Source organism: Triturus cristatus, chromosome 10, assembly GCF_964204655.1.
Source record: "Triturus cristatus chromosome 10, aTriCri1.1, whole genome shotgun sequence".
NCBI lineage: Eukaryota > Metazoa > Chordata > Amphibia > Caudata > Salamandridae > Triturus > Triturus cristatus.
The window spans coordinates 1,191,108,480-1,191,120,932 of NC_140593.1; the positions used below are offsets into that span (position 1 = coordinate 1,191,108,480).

Genomic DNA, 12,453 nt, shown 5'->3' on the forward strand with positions numbered 1-12,453 from the left:
CGTCCCCCAACGCCCCCTGCATCGGATACTGGAGACTGCAGAATGACGGGCAGTGCGTGTTCTCGAAAGTGGCAAACAGATCCACCCGAGGAGTTCCCCACGTCCGAAAGACGTGACGAACTACCTCCGGATGGAGCCTCCACTCGTGGTCGGCGGAGAACTGCCGACTGAGACTGTCCGCACGCACGTTCAGCACCCCAGCCAGATGATTTGCCATCAGACAAATCTGATGGTCCTGAACCCAGGACCATAGACGTAAGGCCTCTCTGCATAGACAAAGAGACCCCACACCTCCCTGCTTGTTGACATATCACATCGCGGTCGTGTTGTCTGTCAGGACTTGAATCGACTGACCGCGAAGGGAAGGGAGGAAGGCCTTGAGCGCCAAACGAATCGCCCGCAATTCCAGAAGGTTGATGTGAAGCAACCTTTCCTCTGGAGACCAAAGACCCTTGATCTCCAGATCCCCCAGATGAGCACCCCACCCTAAGGTGGATGCATCCGTTATCACTGTGGCCACTGATGGAGATAGATGGAAGGGCTTTCCCTGCGACAGATTGCCCTCTACACTCCACCAAGACAGATCCGCTGCAGCTTCTCTGGAGATCTTGACTGACTCCCTGAGATCCCTGTTGTGCTGATACCACTGCTTGCAGAGGCACCACTGGAGCGCCCTCATGTGCCAGCGTGCATGGTTGACCAACAGAATGCAGGAAGCGAACAGACAGAGCAGACGAAGGACCTTCAGAACTGGAACAACCGCTCCACTGTGGAATAAAGGGACCATCTCCTGAATGTCGAGAATCCTTTGAGGAGGAGGGAATGCTCGACACACAGTAGTGTCCAGTACTGCTCCTATAAACAGGTTGCGTTGAGAGGGCACCAGGTGAGATTTGGGCACATTGATTGAAAAACCCAAGTCGAACAACAGCTGAGTTGTCACCTGCAGATGACGCTGCACCATCTCTGGGGACTCTGCTTTCAGAAGCCAGTCGTCCAGGTAGGGAAAAACCTGAATCCCCGACCTCCTGAGATGAGCAGCCACCACTGCCATCACCTTTGTGAAGACTCGAGGTGCGGTCTTAAGACCAAACGGGAGGACCGCAAACTGGTAATGCTGCGACCCAACCGTAAAACGGAGATACTTCCTGTGCGACTTCAGGATTGGGACATGGAAGTACGCGTCCTGCAAGTCGAGCGACACCATCCAGTCTCCTTGCTGCAACGCTTGAAGAACCTGCGCAAGGGTCAGCATCTTGAATTTCTCAGGTAAAAGTTCAAGATTCTGAGGTCCAGTATCGGACGCAATCTGCCGTCCTTCTTGGGAATCAGGAAATACCGGGAGTAGCATCCCTGACCCCTTTCCTGCTCTGGAACCACCTCTATTGCACCCTTCTGAAGCAAGGCTAGAACTTCTTTCTGCAAGAGAAGCAGATGGTCTTCCGAGCAATAACCTTGGCAAGGAGGATAAGGGGGAGGAAACTCCCGAAAGGGAAGGGCGTACCCAGTCTCTACGAGGTTCAAAACCCAAAGGTCGGTTGTAACAGATTTCCAACCCCGTAGAAAGTAGGACACCCGACCCCCCACAGGTCTTACATGATCCGGGATGGGGGATCTAGGGCTGCTTCCCCGAAGCTACATTTGGAGCAGAGGAGGATGAGGAAGAAGAGGGGTTGCGTCCAGAACCTCTCCGACTCCTTTGCTTCCCTCTATAGGACCTATAGAGGGGATTCTACTGCTGCTGTTGTTGCTGCTGTTGGGGCTGTCTGAAGGAGCGAAAAGATGATCTTCCGAAACCCCTAAACTTACGAAAAGGCGAACCCCTAGCAGGAGCTTGCAGACCCAAGGACTTCGCCGTCAGTCTACTGTCCTTAAATCGCTGAAGGGCAGAGTCTGCTTTCTCCCCAAACAGCTTCTGTCCGTCGAATGGCAGATCAACCAGCGTAGCTTGAACATCAGCCGAGAACCCCGAGGTACGGAGCCAAGCCTGCCTCCTTGCTGCCACAGACGACCCCATAATTCTCGCCACCGAGTCCGCCGTATCCAGCCCTGACTGGATCACTTGTCTGGCAGCTGCCTGAGTGTCCGCAACAACCTCCAAAAAGGACGACTTATCCCCCTCAGGCAACTTAGGGGCAAAAGATTTAATGGAGTCCATCAAGGCATGCACATAACGCCCCAAAAGGCATGTAGCATTAGACGATTTCAACGCCATACTTCCTGAGGAAAAGGTCTTTTTGGCTGCCTGATCAACTTTTTTGGATTCCCTGTCAGCTGGAGACTGAGGGAAGGCACCCAAAGCATGCTTAGAACATGAAGCCTGCACAACCAGGCTGTCCGGAGAAGGATGTGTAGACAAAAAGTCAGGATCCCCTGGTGCAACCCTGTACCTTCTTGCCACCTGTCTGCACACTGCCGGAGATGAAAGAGGTTTCTTCCACACCTCCAAGACCGGCTCCAAAATGGCCTCATTGAAAGGCAACAAAGGCTCTGAAGTCGAAGACGGAGAATGCAACACCTCTGTTAGCAAGTTGGATTTGTACTCCACAGAGGGCAGCTGCAAATCCAAAAGCTCTGCTGCCTTCTTGATCACCACATGATAGGGAGCCAATTCCTGAGGCGGAGAAGACCTGGCAGACGTATGCTCCCACTCCGGGGTTGTATCCAACCCACCTGCTTCTTCAATACCTTCAAATTCATCAGAAGAAGAGTCAACTTCACCTTCTTCCACCTCTGCTCGATATCTCCCTTCCTCCAACACCCTCTGGGCCTCCCTTCTCGACCGGATCCGGGGAGCCGGCGTTGACCATGTCGTACGCAGCGTCGGTGGAGCCAGAGGTACCGGAGTCGGCGGCGCCATAGGTGGAGTCGGCGGCGCCGGACGCGGCGCCGATGGAGTCGGCCTCGGCGTCGAGGAAGGCTCTGAAGTCTGCTGGTCCCTCCAAGGCGAATTGGATCCCCAGACGGCGCCGGAAACTGCCAAGAAGTCGCCATCGGCATAAAGGGGGCCTGAGCATATTGCTGCGGCACCCCTAGCGTAAATGCCATCGGACCCACGGGACCAGTTGGTGCTCCGGATGGGTAGGCCGCCCTATTAAATATGCCATACATAGCATTCAAAAAATGTGTAGAATCTGTACCTGGAGCCGGGAATCGAGGAAAAGGAACAGACCCTGTATCCCCTTGTGAGGTCTCCGGCATCGGCTCCGCAGTATCTTCCACCGGAGCCGCAGATTCTTCAGGCACCGGAACAGACTCTTCTTGTTCCTGTCCATCCATAGAAGCATCCGACTCCACTCGAACCAGAGTCGAAGCCTCAGACGGAGCCGATGACTGCGTCGGGGACTGAGCCGGAGTCCGCTTCTTCGAAGGAGAATTCCTTGGTGACTTCGAAGGTGAAGGAGAAGGAGGCAAAGCTTTGCTCCGACGTCGACGGGGCGAAGCCGACCTCGACTTCCTGGACTTCGAGGACCGACGTCGAGAAGAATGCTTCCTCTTTTTGTGGTGCTTCTTCGACCTCGACGACCTCGAAGTCGATGACTCCCTCTTCGACTTCTCCTTTTTCCTCATTCTCTTCACCGATCTTCTTCATGAAGAGCTTAGTCTTCCTTTCTTTGAGCGCTTTCGGATTCATGCTCCTACAGCATCCGCACTCCTCCATATCGTGGTCCGAAGAGAGGCACCATAAACAGTTCTGGTGTGGATCCGTCATTGACGTCAGACCTCCACATTCCCTACAGGGCTTAAAGCCCGACTTCCTAGTCGAAGACATACCGATTTAAACACAGTTACACCGCTAAACTACAAAGTAGCTAGAGAGCACTGGAAAAACCGTTGCGCGTCGACGGCGCGGAAAAAAGGGAACTGACGTCATCACGCCGACGTGGGCTTCTTATGGCTCCGGTGATGTCGAATGGAGTCGCGAGCGGAGCCGATGCATTATGACGTCGCCCACGTCGACGTGGAGTGCTGGGAAAGAAAAGTTCCGTGGAATGCTGGCGCAGGGGATATTCACAAGGTGAGGAATCCACTGGCAGATGTATCCATCAGAAAAATAAATAAGTGGAGGCTCTAAACAGGTACATGTTCGCACCCTAATTAAGCAATTTATTCATAGTAGATTTGAATAAATACTTAATTGTGTGATGCCTCATTCTCCTAAAATATAAAATCAATACATTACATTGTTGTAGTATGTTGGTGAGATGACCCTTTTAGGTAAAACAGCCATCAGCTTTCAAAGACTATTATCAGTTACCAGAAAGGTGCTAAACTGGGCAGACTTCTCTCGGTTGATAGACACAATCTCTTCTCAAAGTCCAGCCCAGAAAATATTGGCCTCAAGGGCCAATATGTATCTAAATATATGACTAGTGAATGAAAGACGAGACTAACCAAAAGGTTTAGTACCTATGAATCTTTTCTGGATTCCATCCTAATGTTTCTCAACCAATTTCCAGACATACCAGGTAACCCCAATTACAATAAGGGGAGGGAGATTTCAGAAACAACAAAGGTAAACTCAATTAATAGGGAAGCAGACCATCAGCTCACTAGAGGCGTCTGGTGTTCTGGGTCAGTGACTCACGATAAACTATTCAGGTTGTCATGTGCCAAGCAGACAGTCTACCTACAAGGAAACTAACAATTTGTACAGACCCCACCGTGCCCCATATGGATACTATTCTACTTGCACAGTTTCCTGGTTACTTACAGACACACACACACACAAAACAAACATGTAACACACCACACTGCTCACTACTTTCTATGTGGAGTGGAGGAGCAGGGAATCCAACTTTGATGGACAGTATGCATTGCTACAGGGAAGAGATGGGTAGGTCCTTTGCACTCCAAGGATACAGGCCAGAAAGCCCGTGTCCAGGAGAATATAACGAGCTACTACCAACAAGCAGCCTCCCTAGAGTGTGATATGAGTGGGTGGTAGCCACCCTTGACTATGTGGTACGGTATACTTTGGGAGCACAACCACAAACCAGGAAAGTTTCAGGAAACAGAAAGGAGGTCAGGAAGAAATAGAAACTGGGTGGAACAGCTATTCAAAGAGAAGCAACAACTTCTGTCACAGCAACCATAATGTCCTGATGCCGACTTATGATTTCTTTGAAACATGACATTCCCATCAGAGTGGTGGTCTTAGCCTGCACTGCCTCTTGATGGGATTGAGCATTCGGCAGTCACATTCCCAGATATCAGGAAATCCACCAAAACCCTGTCCCTTCAGGTAGGCAACCAAAAGTGCCATGCACTTGGCAAACATTTTTGCTCAAAACTGATAATGTTGCCCACTGCCCATGAAAACAGAAACTTCCTGTGGTTCTTAAAGGTATGTGAACGAAGGGATCCAGCAGGTAGATGGTGACTACGTAAATCGCTTTCTACAAAGCACAAGCCTTAAAGTATCACACTCGGAAGGTTAGTTCGTTGGAAACCTGTTAAGGATCCATACACTGAAGATGGGTGGCAACCACCTGATCTTTTCAAAATGAGAAATTAGCTGGCGTATGCGCCTCAAATTCTTTGTTTCTTTCAGCTTTTCTCTAATGCCCTTTCTTTTAACATTATTGTTATGATCCCTTCCTGTGGACTTTTCTAATGACTGTCCCTTTTTGGGAGGAGTTCTGAACAGTTTCACAACAAAACCCAGGGCATGGACGCATTTCAAAACACCCATAATACTTGTTGGTGATCAACAACGTGTATAAGGTACATGTAAAAATGTGGAAGGCTTCAGAAGGAGAAAGGCTTGGTTTGTTGAAGACTTCGCAGCGGAAGAGGTTCCTCGTCTCCTATTCTGGTTTTGAATGCCTGGTTTCACTGATGACAATTTTGCCAATCTGTGCTTAATTTCACATTTTTACAGCCACTGACAGTGTAGAACATGGACCCATTGATACAGGGAGTAAAGGAAGCTCTGAATTTGTCAGAATGACTTATTTTAGTATTGGGGTTACATTTTTAGAAGTGTTAAAAACCACATCAAAATAGATGTAAATGCAAGTCTAATTTTTCAGCCTCTCTCGGCAGTACTACAATGCAGTAGAGCATATTTGTTTGCCTCGGTTATCACTGCTTCCACAGTAATTGGTAAGTGACCCATTCTGAGGTACTGGTGATTGCCTGTGCAAAATTAACAAGCATTGGCTAAGCCAAAAGGTCTCACCTATACAAGAGCTATTGACTTTGGCAATGTGGTTTTGCCAAGTTGTATACCAATGTGGCTGCTGTTCAGCATGGCTAAACGTTGGTGGCTGGAGTGTTTTAGAGTGGAGGGGGTTGGGGGTAGTGTCGTAGACTGGATTTGTTGGATTAGAGTGTTGCAGAATGGAGTAGGCAGAGTAGAGTGCCGTAGAGTTCAGTGGCAGAGAGTGTCGTAGAGTGCAGTGTAATGGAGTGGGGTGGATTAGGATGGAGTGGGTTAGAGTAGATTGAGGTAGTGGGGTGGATTGGACTGGAGTAGATTGGGGTGGATTGGGTAGAGTGGATTGGACTGAGTGGAGTGGGGTGAATTGGAGTGTGTGGATTGCATCTGAGTGGGGTGGATTGAATTTCAGTGGGGTGGGTCGAAATGGGGTGAGATTGAATGGACTGAGGTGGATTAGATTAGTTTGACATGTGGTGGATTGGATTAGAGTAGAGTGATTTGGAGTGGGGTGAATTAGAGTGGAAGGGAGGGGGTGGATTGGACATAAGGGGGTAGACTGAAATGAGTGTGGTGGATTGGTGTGGGGTGGATTGGATTGGAGATGATTGCACTGCAGTGGATTGGATTGGAGTGGGCTAGATGAACTGGAATGAGTGGGGTGGACTAAACTGGGGTGGACTGGATTGGGGTGAATTGGAGTAGGGTGGGGTGATTCGGACTGCAGTTGGGTGGACTAGGTGGCTTGGATTAGATTGGAGTGGGGTGGGGTGGACTGGAGTAGGGTGAACTGGATTGGAGTAGATTGGATTTCACTGGGGTGGATTGAATTAAGGTGAATTTCATTGGGTAGATTAGACTGAGGTGGATTGGATTGGTGTGGAGTGGAGTGGACTGGGGTGGGGTAGATTGGATTTGGCTGGATTGGGGTGAATTGGATTGGGGTGAGGTGAATTGGAGTGGAGCGATTGTTTTGCATTTGAGTGGAGTAGATTGTTTGGGATTGGAGTGGGGTGGACTGGAGTGGGGTGAACTGGATTGCACTGGGGTAGATTGGATTAAGGTCAATTGGATTGGGTGGATTAGACTGGTGTGGGGTGGATTAGACTGGTGTGGGGTGGACTGGAGTGGGGTAGATTGGATTTGGCTGGATTGGGGTGAATTGGATTGGTGTGAGGTGGATTGGATTTGAGTGGGGCAGATTGTTTTGGATTGAGTGGAGCATATTGGAGTTGGGCAGACTGTTTTGGATGGCGTGGAGCAGATTGTTTCGGATTGGAGTTGGGCAGATTGCTTTAGATTAGAATGGGGCAGATTGTTTTGGACTGGAGCGGAGCAGACTAGAATGGGGCAGACTGGAGTGGGGGCAGACTGGAATGAGGGGCAGACTGGAGGGGGGGGCAGACTGGAGGGGGGGGCAGACTGGAGGGGGGGCAGACTGGAGGGGGGGCAGACTGGAGGGGGGGCAGACTGGAGGGGGGCAGGCTGGAGGGGGCAGGCTGGAGGGGGGCAGGCTGGAGGGGGGCAGGCTGGAGGGGGGCAGGCTGGATTGGGGGAAGATTATTTTAGATTGAAGTGGGGCAGATTGTTTTAGATTGGAGTGGGGCAGATTGTTTTAAATAGGAATTGGGAAGATTGGAGTGGGGCAGATGTTTTTTGAGTGGGGAAGACTGTTTGGGATTGGATTGGGGAAGATTGGAGTGGGGCAGAGGGGCAGATTGGAGTGGGGCAGATTGTCTTGTATAAGAGAAGGCGAGTTAAAGTGGGCAGATTGCTTTGGATTGGAGCAGGGCAGATTACAGTGGGGCGGATTGCTTTGTATTATAGTGGGGTGGATTGGAATGAGGCAGACTAGACAGGGCAGATTGTTTTGGACTGGAGTGGGGCAGATTTGAGGGGAATGGACTGAGGCAGATTGTTTTAGATTGGAGTAGGGCAGATCGCAGTGGCGTGGATTGAAGTGGGAAGTTTGCTTTGGAGTGGGGTGGACTGGAGTGGGGGAAGATTGTTTTGGATTGGAGTGGAGCAGCTTTTTTGGGACTGAGTGGGACAGACTGGATTAGATTGGGCAGATTGTTTGGATTAGATTGGGCAGATTGTTTGGATTGGAGTGAGGCAGTTTCTTTTGGATTGGAGTGTGGCACATTGTTTTGAATCGGAGTGGGATGGGTTGGAGTGTGGTGGATTGGGGTGGATTACATTGGTCTGGGGTGAATTGGATAAAGTGGGGTGGAGTGGGGTGGATTGGTGTGGTGGATTGCATGGACTGGAGTTGGGCGAATTGGGGTGTAGTGCAAGATTATGTGTTAAAGCATCCTTTCAGAAATTTATTACACATAAGAAAGAAACAATGTCGCTTTGCAATGACATAATCCTTATCTTTTGAGAACAGCGCCCACGAACAAAAACAGAAGAAAGCATGAGTGCAAAGTGAGAAGAAAAGAAGACTTGCAAAAATAAAATAGGTTAACTATGAAATAAATCTTTGCAAATTTGCTCTTCCTGCTGGGAAAGTTTTTGCCAGTCACATGCCTACTGTTTGCAGGGTGCCAAAAGTTAGAAATAACAAAACAGTACCTCAATCATGTTGGGAGCAGCAGACGGGCACTGATTACGTTGAAATAATCAGTGCTTGGTCCCTGCTCCACAGAGAGGAAAGAAATTACAAGGCTGTAAAGAAGAGGGCCACACAAGCCAACAAAGCGGTAAGCAACGGGCGCGCTCCAAGCCCTTTTCTGTATACAAGAGTGTGTTGCAAGCGAGATACATGCCCTAGTTCATGCTCTAGCAGGCTTCACCCTAAAAATGAATAAAGTGCAGGGACTAAGTAGATCACTTCACAATCTGCTATTGGTTTCAATATAGTTTTAAAAGGACAAATGGAATTGAAGGCTGCTATACAATGAAAACAGGCTTATATAAAGCCATCCGTACCTTGTTCCATGGAACGTTGACTGTGAAGCCTTCTCCTCGTCCTTCCCCCACAGCATGACTGTCTGACTCAGGCAAGTGAGGCCAAAAGTGTCCCTGTTCATACCGGTGAATGGAGAAGTAAAGTACACTGGAGTGAATAATCAAAAGGAAAGGGAAATGAAGGTAAAACATATTAGCAAGCTTTAGGGATGCAACTAAATTTAAAATAGTGCTCGAGAATTCTGCCCTCTCATCCATTTAGGCAAGCCTAACATCACTTATTCCATGAGATACAACATGTCAGTGCCACATCATACCACAAAATGTTATGAGCAAGCTGCAAGGTACAGAGGTTTTGAAAGTATTCACTATCATAGCTCAGTAAGTCAAAAGTGATTTCTCTATTGAAGCTGATCAGAAGGATGAGAGTCAGCGGTTGAGTCCTCAGAAACACAAAGATAGCTTCTAAATCCCAAACAACTATAAAGTTCTAAATCCTCATAAACACGAAAGGGTATTCTTATCACCAGAACACTAGTCAGAGTGTCCCTGCAGACTTGCATTTGATAGCAGCTTGCACCAGAGTTCGAATGTAACCCACATTGCGTAGCACTGCTCAGAGCTCACAGCTCACTCTGGTCCACAAGTCTGACCGGGTGCAATCACATCTCTGCCAAGACTGTGCTCTGCCATACCAATGCCTTTGTTGAAATACTTAAGAGCTTAAATCCATTCGCTAAAGCTGTTCCTCAAATTCTATGGAAGACTCCATGTGTATTCCATCACTGAAGAGAGCTGTGTTAGCTGGAAATAGGAGAGTCAAACTCTTGCTGTGAGATTTGGTATATTTGGAGAGAAGAGGCCTGATTCAATGTGATTTCATGTATTCATCCCGTCACAATGTTGGGCTCCTTGTTGGGAGCTGCAGTATATAAGAAAATGTGGCTTCTTTCTACATAAATCTAGTCACTGACCCTGGGCTGGAATATTTAGTATACTAAAGAAGAAAAGGTACATCTATATGTGTATCAATCATTGACTTCTGGCTGGGAGTTGTACCAGGCACACAATACATTTCCTTGGGGTATATTTAAGTGGTTCTATCAAAAAACATTTATTTGATCATACTCGCATAAGCAACAGACACGCCTGTTGTCTTACTTGAACTCATGATTCGCAATGGCTGAAGACCAGTTGAAGGCGAAATTATTACGCTTCAGCTGCCTATTGTCGATTACCTATTGTGGACAACAGCAATACTAACAACTTCTTATTTGATGGCTTTACTTCTGAAGCACATTATATTTAGCATCCTTTTAAGGGATGACTCTACAGAAGTGCAGGTGCTTTCTTGCTCTCTTCCTGTCCCCTCTGTGCTGCTTTCCCTTTAACACCTCACGCTCTCTGTGGTGCTTGCTCACCCGTCAGCTGATCCTTGGCATCCCCTAGTGTTCCTTGTTGTGCTTGGCTTTTTTTTTTTCCAACCCCCATTGCTTTCCTATCCCTGGTTGGTGGGTTTACTTGCCCACCTGCTCCAAAGTTACTCTCCCACCCCTTGCAATCCTTTTTATTTACTTTTTAAAAGGGTCTAATAACTGCAATTTGCTATCGGGTTGCTCTTATTTTCAAATTTGCTTTTGTGTGCCTCCTATTTTTTCTCTTTCTTATATTCTGTTCGAAAATGGGTGTTGACCAATCTGGAATAGTATATTTGAAAAAAACAAAATGGGCACCACGCCATTATGTATGCTTGCACAATGATGAATGCACACGTGTAGATCATCACACAGGGGGGTGCTCTAGTTTTTATTATTGGAGATGCCAAACAGCACGGTTAAAAAGCATTGGCAAAATCAAAAAGGCAAGACCTATTGGTCTTTGTCAGTGCTTGTTTTTAAATTACATTCAATAAAAAAAATATAAATTTAAACTTTGTAGATGCTAAACTTGATATAATGGACTTTGAGAGGGGATCCTTACTCCACTGAACTATAGATATAGATATTTAGAATTGTTTATTCAAGTTTTTCATGAACAAAATGCAGAAAACCACATAGCAGCATTGTTACACATTCATTACAGGGAACACCATATCTCCATAAGGTGGGTGGTGGACTTTAGTTTTATATTAGTATGGGAAGTGGTCTGTCAATATATTAGTTTCATGTCACTAAAGGTTGTGGTGCAAATCAACCATTTAAATCACAAGCATTGTGATGAAATGAGAACACAAATTTGAAGACTACATGTACCAGAATGCACTAAATAGGGCACTTTAAGGGCCAACCCCTATGAAAATGCTGAAGTCATGTGAGGGTAAATGTCAGCTCCTCTCATGATCAGTAAAGACAGAAACACGTCGGATGTTACTCATATACAGAAGCCACAAGGACTGTGTTGAAATCACACGAGACTGCAACTGACCACTTCAAAATTACATGTAGAGAGGTTTATATCTGCCACAACTCAAGTAAATACAACTTGTGCACTAAAGTAACTATAGCTCACGCCCTGCCATGCAGTGTTGTCATCAATGATGTAATTTCAGATGTTCTTTAAAATCATAAAGAAAACAATAATTTTTCTTTTTATGTACTGGCAAATCAAATCTTTTGAAGCCCTCTCAATCATACTGTGGAGTCTACCAATGTCATCCAGTATGGACTCCATTGCACGGGAATGGCGATATCTGAAGCAGGCTGGATTTAATCATCACATTCTGGGCCAGAATACAGGGGATTATTTTTTAAACTATCCCTCTTTTGGATCAGCATCTGTATATGGACCTTATGGTGGACTAAACAGTGAAGGTGAATGATTGGTTGAAGGAGTTGTAGGATTGTGCCCGAAAAAGAAATGTGCCACCGTACAAGGCGTTGCAAGTCTCACTTGTGGTCTGGACTCAGACGGAGTTGTAGGTTCGAGAGATATTTTTAGGCTTAGTAAGCTGACTCCGGAAAATGCCTGTATAAGTTCGCAAGCATTAAAACGTACATCACTGACTACTGCTAAAGATACTTGCATCATGCCCTCATGTGGTACATGTGCAATTTGGTTACAGGTGGCAATCCATATTACCTTACATCATCATCATACTCCCGATGTTCTTTACAAATCTGCTAACAAGCTCTTTGGGGCTCTTCTTCTGTGTCTGGATCTTGTATGGGAACTGCATGCCGGACAGAAATGTCTTGCTCCATCTGAATCTTGAACATTCAACAGACGCAGGGCTGGATAAAGCAAAACTGTACTTGAAGTGGTATGCTCTGGCATTGTCGTCACTGGAAAAGCCTTTTAAAAATCTCTCTTTTTGAAGGAGTGGTTGTCAGTGACGGTGTTATCGTCATTAGTACTAACTCTAGGAAAAGGTAATTGAC

At 47.1% G+C, this 12,453-nt stretch overlaps 1 protein-coding gene across 1 annotated transcript in view; it reads right to left on the reverse strand.

Moving 5' to 3' along the window:
- Positions 1-12,453, reverse strand: part of HDAC6 (histone deacetylase 6) — a 219,371-nt gene that overhangs the window by 135,043 nt on the left and 71,875 nt on the right. Inside the window, exon 11 of the mRNA XM_085629603.1 lies at positions 9,098-9,224. Within this exon, the coding sequence (XP_085485729.1) occupies positions 9,098-9,224 (127 nt within the window). The remainder of the gene's footprint in view (positions 1-9,097; positions 9,225-12,453) is intronic.